The 10622-nt window shown below is 47.6% G+C and overlaps 1 protein-coding gene across 1 annotated transcript in view; it reads right to left on the minus strand.

Moving 5' to 3' along the window:
* The window catches only part of KAZN (kazrin, periplakin interacting protein), a 239928-nt gene extending 229818 nt beyond the window's left edge, over nucleotides 1-10110 (minus strand). The window contains exon 1 of the mRNA XM_075113712.1: nucleotides 9431-10110. Within this exon, the coding sequence (XP_074969813.1) occupies nucleotides 9431-9551 (121 nt within the window). The 5' untranslated portion in view covers nucleotides 9552-10110. The remainder of the gene's footprint in view (nucleotides 1-9430) is intronic.
* Between the last annotated feature and the right edge of the window lie 512 nt (nucleotides 10111-10622).

The following is a 10622-nucleotide window of genomic DNA, read 5'->3' on the forward strand; positions in this document are numbered from 1 at the left end:
GAGGGCGCTCGGTCCCTGCAACCCGGATCCAGCAGCGGATCACGGCACCGAAAGCTGCTGGTGAAGGTTAAGCACGAGTACTGGAGATCGTGTAGGATAACAGCATTGCTCAAGTAATTGGGTGATCAGGAAAAAAAGGAATAGTAGAAATACAAATAAATCTAATTACGTGGAACTTACCCTGACCACAAGCAGCAGCGAAGCCCACGTGGCAGCGCTGCACTAACGAGAGCTTGTGCCGGGATGAATGGCTGGCATAATTAACCAGGCTGGCGGCAGTTTGCTCCAAGGTCACCGTCTCCAGCTCTTTCGCTGGGATCTGTCAGAAGGTGCTTTTTGGATCAAGTCTTACAGAATGATATTGCAAAAACGCCCCAATGTATCAGCTGATAACATAGTCCCCATTTACAACCCGCAGCCCTTGGGACACAGCGGTATTGTCTTTCTCTTCTGCAGAAAAGCCCTCGGTTTCTCCATCTGACCTGTTTTCTCTCTGCACAGAGGTTTGATGACACTACACTTTCATTCCTAGAACTAATGGAACTCAAGCATCACTTCCCCATCTCATAAAACTTCATATATTTTACTGCATTCATAGCCAAGATAACATATAAATATTTCAAGAGTATTTTATTTTGGCTCTGTAGGAGTGTTTTCTTTTGGAAAGGCTCAAACGTTTTTAATTTCATCATCGCAGCCATTGCATTAGTCAGAATTATGAAGTACAGAGGCAATACCCCAGCCTCGTTCAGCTGATTTCCCAATTAAAATGTTGATGGCCTGAATATGTTCCAGTAAAATACTTTCATTATTTTATATCATACTTTGGGGAACTTAAAAATATCCACTTAACAATTCTCAGCTAGCTACATCAAAAATCCCCACCTTTCATAAAACAGGATAAAGCCACAGTGAAGGCAATACCTTGCTTAATGCCTTTCATTCCACTTTCCTTTTAACAATGCGCAGCCATTAAAATTGCTCAAAGACCTCCAAAGAAAGGAAGGATAACTAATCCTTGTTTGTAGCTGCAAATCTAATCATAGGCATGTTTTCAGGTCATTATTTGGGTGTCATAAAAATAGGATGGTTGCTTTCAAGTTCAAGGAATTATTACATCCTTATACTTTGCTATACATGAGCATTAAGTGACAAAACCACATTTGTCCATCAGGAGCGCAGACGGACACTACCCATAATTTAATCGGGAGTAAATCAGCTGGCAAGTGGTTACTACACAGACACTGTAATAATTGAGTCTCTTTATTGAGATCACAGAGAACAATTTATACTTAATTTACGCAAAGAGAATTATCTTCAATATTTTAGTTCTCTTTTCTGCTGTTGGATTGTTGGGGTTTTTTGTCAGATAATTAATAGCATATGGCAGTCCTAACATTTTGGAAAAGCTTTTCCTCTCAGTTTAATAAACCCCTCCTGCTGTGTATTATAGATATAGGTACATATGCATAATTCCATACTTATTAGTATGTCCACAGTCAGTGCCCCCTCCTCCCTCCAACGGCTACTCTGTGCTGGTCTGGTTTTAAGTGGATTAATCACGTCTACATGAACTCACCCAGCACAAGGGCCTCTCCCGCGGGGCAGAGGGGTTCCCTGGCCGTGGCGAGGGTGGGAAGCCGACCCGCAGCGCTGGGCGTCTTGCTCAGCTCCCGGCTGCTGGTGCCTGGTTAATCGGATGCCAGCAGTCCAGAGTACTGCTCTGGGGACTACAGCACCAGATCCCTCATGGGAAACGTGGATTTAGCTGCAGTCTAAGTCCAGCTTTCCCCACTTCTTTAATACCCAGACACCCTACATCCCCATTTTTGGAAAATACTGGTTTTCTCCCCTCTCCCAAGCAGGTACAATCCATTACCCTCAGGACACGATCTAGTATTTGGCCATCAGAAACAGCTACTCTCTGCTGTAAGAGGCCCCTGACCCCTCATCTCAGCCACACCCCGCAATTCCCGTGAGCCTTTCAAGCCTGAAAAAAACCCCCCAAACCAGAAAAGCACACAGATAACCAACCCTCCAATCTGCTACAGCCCCTTTTGCCCGCTGAAACGCAGCCTCCGTTGATTTCTCACACACTTTGCATTAACATTTCCAGAGTATAAGCTACTCATCGGCTGTTGTGCCCCTGCCCCTCGGAGCCCTGTGCAGCACCCCCTGGGTCACCTGCGGCTTCCTGAGCCGGTAGCAACGACACAATATTTGTGTGATTAAAAGGAGACTATTGTAAAGCAGTAAAAGGTATAAACAGTGAGTGAACTCCATCCACAAGGCTGTTTATCTCCTGGGGAGCACAGCGCTACCTAACAAAGTGAAGAAAGAGAGAAATTAACTTTTTTTTTTATAGAATCACAGAATCATTAAGGTTGGAAGAGACCTGTAGGATCATCAAGTCCAACCATCAATCCCAGTAACAGCTCATTCCACTCAGTATAAAAGAAAAATATTAGTGATCTTCCCATTTCATTTCTGTGGCCCCTTAATCTATTCAGCTCAGGCAGGAACACGTCATCTGTCAAGAAGGATTTTTACTTATTGCTTTTGCGGGGAGAGTAAATGACTTCTCCTCCTAGTGCTGGAGCCGGCCCTGGAGAGAATCAGATTATCCTGTTCTCCGCTAAAACACAAAACTCAAAGGGCTTTTGAAGTGGTTTGTTTCTGATGCATTTCTTGGCATCTCAGAAAAACAGAGGTGTAGTTTTCATAAAAATGACACCTTTTTCTACACGGACGCACACAAGATTATTTAGCACGACAATGTCACGCAGGGAAAGTGGGCAGGGATCTTGTCTGCACGTTCTCGAGCACCACAGCGATTTATGCCGGTTGCTTTCAAGCTGCTGAGGCCTGCCATAATACCAGGACATAAACCCGGATGATAGCTCCACCCCGAGGGAGCAGAAGTCTTCCAGGGCAGGCAGATTTTTTTAAAGGAAAAAAGCAACATTCCCACCCTCACCATTGAATTTCTATGAAACAACAGCCAGGCCTTAACTTTGTAACGCCACAGTAAACCATTTTCTGTTCCAGGTTCCTGCAGGGCTGGCCAGCAGCCTAACAGCTTCTGGTAGCTGCCTTGAGCATCACAAGTCTGTCGCCCAGGAGGACCAGACTCGTGGGGATCACTGACTTCATCTCACATCACTCACCTGATACTTGCTCCTGCTTCTTATTTCCCCAAAACTAGGAAATGGGCTCATGCACAGACCTAACCTGCGGCACGCTCGTTAGCCAAGGCTGTTGCAACCGTCTCTGGAAACGAAGCCTCTGCTACACATCCTCTTCTCGTGGGAGAGCAAACGAAACAACTTGTTACCATGAACAATTTATTACTGACCAATGCACTTAGGAAACCTAACGCGCTAAGTACCAACCAAGGAACACGTTTCCAGCCCTGGTTCTGTGTGGTCTCAAATCAGTGACCCAAGCACGTTTTATGCCGACTGTTTTCTTTTGTTGGTCATGGGAGGAAAGAAGAGCCGCCACAAAAGGTTTGCTCAAATGCTCTTGGAGCTGGAGCCTGAGCTCGCTGAAGTGTGGTACTTAAGGAAAACCAGGACCAGGAAGGATCGCAGCTTTGATGCAAACCCATTAAATCATCTTTCACCGTACTTGTGTGGCAGAACATAAGAGGGGACACGGCTCCCTGTGTGCCTGATCAGCGCTGTTAACCTCAGCTTTTGGGAAGAAGGTGGAACCGTATCACCTGTGCTCTGTTTCAGCTCCAGGTAAAAGGTCTGAAACCAAATCCTGTTTGGCTGGTGTTTAATTTAACCACAGAAAAATACACAAGGGACTAAAGGACAAAAAAAACAAAAAGTGTGTAAGAGGACAGATGGTAAATGTTCATCTCCTCAGCCTCATTTTGAAAGGTCAGAGATATCCTTCAACATCTTGCAAGGGGTTGAGATTTTCCCATAAATTCTTCCCCAATTGCCTGCTGCAAGCTTTAGATCAGCAATGATATTAGTAAAGTTTCCTTAACAAAGGACTTGACTATGAAGGAGTTTTAGGCAGAGAAACGTCCCATGTGGAAATGCACCGAGTTACAAACAAGCACTGACCTGTGGTTTTATTTTAAAAAACACAACCCTTCCTGCTCTGCTGGGACTCTGCTCCTCTGCTACGCTGCCAGTGCCGGGTTCCTCTCAGACCCGACTTGTGCACTAGAAAATCTGGCTGCTTCCTTTCTCCCCAGGCAGCGCATTGCTGTCCACTCAACACCCCGTAATCACTTCAAACAAGTCACTGCACTTATCATGTCCAATGCAACAAATACAGGCATTTCCTTGAGGAAATGTTCAAGGAAATCTTCAGTTTGAATTTATTTAAAGGAAATTTGCTCCCTACTCCAGTTAAAAAAAAAAAACACGGACAGCATCAAGGGCCAAATTACTCCTTGGCTCCAGTATCAACACAAACAACAGTACCTTTGCTACCCTCTGAGGTGTTTCCCTTTCGACTCTGAACCCTGGTCGCAGTTTCCCCACTCATTGCTGGCACTGCTGGAAACTCCTTTTGCTACCAGCATTTTTCCCGTGCAAAGCAGCAAGGGGGTGGGAGCGGTTTCCCCAAGGGGAGGTGGAAACCTTGCATCTGCAAGGAAAGGAAAGCTTGGAAATGGCTTGGGAGAGGAGCATGGGTCGAGCCCCCAAGAGGCCGTTTGCTCCCTGTGTCATGGCAGCTCGAGGTGGGAGACGCGGTGCCCAGCGTGTTCTGCCACGAGCGCGCCGCTGCTTCGTACCAAGCCGTAAGTTGTGTCCGAGTACTGTTCAGTGTCAAGCGCGCTCTTCCCCCTCCCACTCACGTACTCAGAGAAGCACCTTGCTGTCGCAGAGGAGATGCTAAAGGAAACATCGCTGTGTTTTGAAGACTTAAGGTACAGTTTTGCTCAAATTGTGCTTCACAGGAAAAGAAGGAAACCTTAGAGCAACAGGATACCTCCATCCGACCAGACACACAAATGCAATCTATAACCCATCAGAGCTCTAGGTGTGGTTCACGGCACATTTTTGTTCGGATTCAACACACATCAGATTTTCACTCTTTGCTCCAAGGAGCCCAGCTCCAGGGAAAACTTCATCCAAATCAGAGGGTACATAGCAGATTTTTTTAAAAAATGTTATTTTGTTTGTTTAAAAAACCATATTCAGGCACCAAAAGAAGGAATCTGCTGTTGAATATACAATGTTTTGTTTGCAATAAGAGGCAAAACCAGATAAGATTCCAGGCATTTTGTGCTGCAAAATCCATTGCACAGGTAATGCTGTATCTCCCTTTCTGCACATTCCTCTTGAGAGAAAGAGGATCCAGAGCTAAACTACAAACCTAGGGCAGAAAGGCGAAAGCTTTGAGCCGCTTTACATTAATTTCCATAGACCTGCTCCTGAGAACTTTCCATAGTGTCCTTTATTTTCTACTTGGTAGCCAGATCAAACTCACATCCATTTGTGGAGGAACCATCAGAGTGGGATACAAAATACACATACTGGATAATATATATGTAACTGAAAGATAATATGTAAAAGTTTCAGTGCAACAACTTAACGTCTGCGCGATTTTCAAATTACTTGAGCCTTCTTGTTCATTCTGGTCACATCTTGAATTCCTTATTTCATAACCAAAGGAACATTAACCGGCAAGATGTGAAAAAATTCAGGGGCCTAACACATCAGCAGCATCTGCGAGGCAAAGAATTAATGGAAAATGGCAAACTAATGGAGCAGTGAGTCAGAGAATGATGCCCAGCGATAAGTCCAGAAAACTGCATTATGGCAAACAAGCTGCTTGGAATTTGCCCGCATATAGAGAAAGTGGTTGCTCTGCTAAGCCTAATCCTTCAAGGGAGCCCTCAACTCCCCTTGAGATCAGGTCTCACTCCACGTACTCAGTACTTCATGGGAAGGCAGGGGGGAAATACCCTCCCAATTCTCAGTCTCGCTTTTAAGTTTGGTAGTGCCAATCGTAAACCTTTCAGGCAATTTTTTTAAATTCAGAAACTATCAAATGGGAAAAAATAGAGTTTAATTTTGGTTTTAGAAAAATTTATAGCAAGAATCTGTGCCAGATTCCAACTCTTGCTTCAAACAAGAAAGATCCTCCAGCATTGCCTCTTGGACAGGACTTCCAGCTGAGATGGGGAAGATTTAGGACTGGGTTATAAAGCCAGCCTCTTTCTCAGTTACTCCTTTTGGAAATCATCAGCCTTGTAGTTAGGTTGGACCAGACGAAAAACCAAGCAACTTGCATGGCTTGCCCATGAGATGAAAGCAGTATTCCAGGTAGGAATTACGGCCTCTCTTTTGAAATTACTCTCTCTCAAAAGGTGACCGTGTCCCCAGCCAGCACTGACAGATCTTTTGGGCATCAGGCGAATTTAATGCCTGCAACAGCAAGGATTTACTGCCTTGGGGAACTGGAGCTCTGTCAGTGAGCTCCCAAACCATGGAGTTAAGCCAGCTGCAGTCTCCCGATCTGCTCTATTCCCTGCGCTCAGTGTAAATAAAAAACCCCAGGTAACTGCAGGCAACTCATCCCAGCAAACAAACTTACCGAGGCACAGCGAGCTCGGTAAGGTAAGCGGCAACAGCACAGTACGGTAGAATAGGAAGGTAGAAAACTAATTTTCAAAAGGACATCTGATGCACTGTACAAGCAAACAGTGCTTCAGAAGTTAAATAAAGATTAAGTACTTGTGCAAAGGGCAAAACAGCTTTGGAGCAGGGGCCCCATATGACAACACACTCTTTAGACTAATATTGTGATTACCATAGTACAACTTAGGGGTTTATGCAAATCTACAAAAACTATGCATGAATAATCAGCCAATTATGCAGAATCAGCTGCACAAAAATACCAAACCTGTTCAAGTCTCCCATCAAACAGGAAAATGTGCAGCTGCCAGGAGAGAAGGTAACTTTCAAGACATTCAACCTCTGTTTTTCAGAACAAGATGCTGAAGCACAGGGTTGGGCGAGAGGGGACACACATTTGCAGCAGGGTGCCGCACTCTCTCCCCCAAGGACAGATACTGCTACACAAAGCCTAAGGCATGCTCTGCAAGCAGACCCAGCTCTTCCTGCAGGTGCTTTGGAGGAAAAGAGTCTTTCTAACAAAGGCAGAAGCTATTAGAAAACACAACATCTTTCCAGGTGGTACATGAAAGTTGTGCTGTCAAGCCTGTGATGTATTTAGAGTTCAGCATTTCTCCAGGCACAGAATCTGACATTTAATTAAGGCCAGGACCGTTATCATTCAAGCACATCGCAGTGTTATTAAAAAAACCCAAACGTCACCAACAGCAGCGATGTGGTACTGGGTGTCTACGAGTCTTGCTCATGAAATTTGGGCTGCACAGGTCAGAACTTGGCTCCATGTAGCTCCTCAGAGACTGTTGTTGCAAGAGAATCACAGGGGGCACGGTCTGGTTTTAAGCACTTGCACAGCCCTACGTGATGTAGGGCCTTCCTATGGCTCTATCCCAAACGGCGTTTGCTCAGTGGCATGGGACACAACCGAGTAACTGGAGCCTGGCGTCCCAAACCTGCATCCACTCCTGTTCCCTTAGGGCATCTTTCCTGCCCACATTAAAACCCCAGAGAGCGGTGACAGTTTGGGCAGCCAAGTTTTGCAAGACCTTATGAACACAGACTTATCCACAAACACATCAGCTGAAGTTCTGCTCTCAGGTATTGCCATCAGAATAGAAAGCTCACACACAGGTAAATCACACACACGTACAACCTACTCCTTTGCACTGAACGTCAGTGACGTTTGTGGCAGCCGTCCTTACATCGCATTGCGCCTTGTACCTGGGGGCTGCATGTGCCTGAGAAGACATCTAGAAAATCCTACCAAAATGATCCACCAGAAGGAAGAAAACCTTATGATTGAGTTACTGAGATAAGACTCAAAAGCCCTAGATTCACAGGTTTCCTCTCTGGCCTTCCTCTGTAAGAAAGGAAAAGGAAAAGCAAGGAAAACTAAAATTACCACCTGCACAATCCCACCTGATTGGTCTTACTAATTCGGAAAAGAAAAGCCTCGCCCAGGACCAGGGCTTTCTCACACATCCCTTCGTCATGTAACATCTGACATAATGGATCCACGGCCTTTGGTCTGGTCCCAAGCCTTATAATGTGAAAGATTAATACCAAACCCTCTTGAAACACTGCCTGACATTTCCTTGGAGGCAGCAGCATGATCGCAGGCTTGATTAACTGAGTATTTGTCAGTTAATGAGTCATTCTCCCAGCTCAACCTGTGAAAGTAGTACAAGAGGCACAACAGAAGTCGCACAGAGATCTGCAGCAAAACCCCGATGCGTAATATTGTGGATCTCACCACATAAACAGAAGCACTACAATCTGGCTGGGGAGGAGAGAGAAAGAGGGGATGGGACACTTCGGAGAACATATTTGCCAAGATATATTCACCATCACAAACAGTAGTGAGAAAGTACCAGTAGGTCCAAGTAAAAGGAGTCCTAGAAATTCAGAGCTAGTGTTATGATATTGCAAAACGCCAGGCTTTCTCCCCAGCTGTAAGTAAACAGAGACATCCTTTCTCAGAGCTACCTGTAAACAGGGATAGGAAAAAGAGAGCAAGTCTTGTAAAATCCATTATGTCAATGTATTAGTCTTGGGAAGTCAGGTATGAAGGAGGATGCTAGTGCAAAGCTCTAGGGCACTTCACAGAGCGGTGCTTCAGAGCACCTGTGTGGAGCAAGTAAGATAAAAAGAGAAGCAAAAAAGGAAAATCTGGGATTAGTCATGTTACATACTCCCTCCTTAACATCCAAAAGGCAGAGGAAAACAGATAACCAGGCCCTTCTGCAGAGATATTACAAATGCATGAAAACAACTGGGAAAAGGAACAGAGCTTCCAGGTGCTACAGTAACACAAACAGCCAGAAAAAGCAAAGGAAAAAAGCCCAAATGCTTTGTCCCTTGTAGAACTGAACGCCAACGCAGAGATCCACACACATAGAGATGCCCTGTACTGCAACAGTCACCCTCCAGAACAGCAGGCCAGACTCCAGTTTGAATGTCATTATTCTGAAATTGGAAAAAAATAATATACATGTTGCGTACACCTCTAAACAGAATGGTAACTTCTGCCATCGGGCCAAGAGCGGCTTGTGCCAGTCCATTTTATCCCAAAACACACAGTCATCCCAACCCTCACCCCAAACCTGTAGCTAATTGGGCACAAAGCTTTCAAGCCGTTTGGGGAGAAGTTGAGGCAGGTGTGCAAATGCACCAGGGGTCACTCCAAATTTTCCTTCTGAATACACCAGATTTTGGGAAGAACTTGGGAAAGAGGACAGGGGAGGGAAAAGATTAAAGGCACTGCAGACCAGGAGGTGAGATGTAGGATGTCGAGGTTGTACATGCGTGTGCTCCCCTCTTACCTGCTTCCATCAGCTGGCACTGCTGCCCGAAAACTTGCGAGAAGGTGACGGGGCCCGCCGCAGAGCTGGAGGTCACCGGAGAGGAGTCCATGGCTCTCTTTGGATCCTTTGTGTTAGTCATGGGGCAGAGCCCGGCAGCTGCGAGAAGCCTCCTGTCCCCCCCAGGTCCCCAGCGGGCAGGAGGAGACCCCCACAGAGCAACGGAGCCTCTTCCCGAGACCAGAGGATGCTCCTTTCTCTCTTTTCAAGGGAGAGTAACAGCTTGCGTGTTTTCAGTTGGGTGTCATCAGTGTTTTCACCAAGACCTGTCTCCGGCTCTTCCAGGGGTCCTGTGGTCTGTCCTAGGCAGGTCTGGCGGCCTCAAACAAGCACTAGGCGATGAGGATGGACCCCTTCTGGGCTACGCGCCGTAGTTACCGCAAACGTACGAGTCTCTTTCCTTCTCCTGGTGGAGCCGAGACGTCTAAAACCCAGCAGCTACCTCGTCCATCAGCCTGGGCACATCTCCTTGCGCGGAACACGGGGAGTTTTCCCCCGCGCAAGGCACCACCGGGGCGCTGAGCCCCCGTCCCTCCGCCGGCGCTGCCGAGGACGCTCGAGGATGCTGGAGTACCAGAAAGATCTCCGCCTCTCCCCGGGGTTTGGAGCCCAAGCCTCACGTTAGGGAGTTAGAAGAGGCTTCCAGCCGCTGAAGGCGACGGCGGGGGAGCCCCCGGTCCCGCCACCCCGCGCCCAAGATGGTACCTGCCGCGCCGGGGGCTGCGCGCCTCCCGCCGCCCCTGGCAGGCGCCGGCAGCCGCCCGCAGCGGGCAGCCCCTGCTCCCGGGGGCCCCGCCAGCTCCCGGCATCGGCCCCCCGGGGGTTAGTCCTTCCTTACAGCCCCCTCTCCCCTTCCGCCGGCAAAACAGGCGAGGGGGAGGAGATTGGAGCCGCCGTTAAATAACATTTCGTCTGCCCTGCTGCAGTGTCCCTCCCTCTCCCCCTGCCCTGATGCAGCGGCGGCTCCCGGGAGCTCTTCTGGAGGCACATGGAAGTGCTAACTCAGCCAGGCAGCGGAGAGCCGCTTGCCTTAACCCCCTCACGCCTGCTTGCTGGGGGGCAGCGGGGCGGGCTGGTACCCACACCTGCCCGGGGATGCCCGCGCCGCCGCCTCCCACCGCGCTGCGCTGCTCTAACTCCTTCAGCGTAAGCA

This window comes from Phalacrocorax aristotelis, chromosome 19 (assembly GCF_949628215.1).
Source record: "Phalacrocorax aristotelis chromosome 19, bGulAri2.1, whole genome shotgun sequence".
Taxonomy (NCBI): Eukaryota; Metazoa; Chordata; class Aves; order Suliformes; family Phalacrocoracidae; genus Phalacrocorax; species Phalacrocorax aristotelis.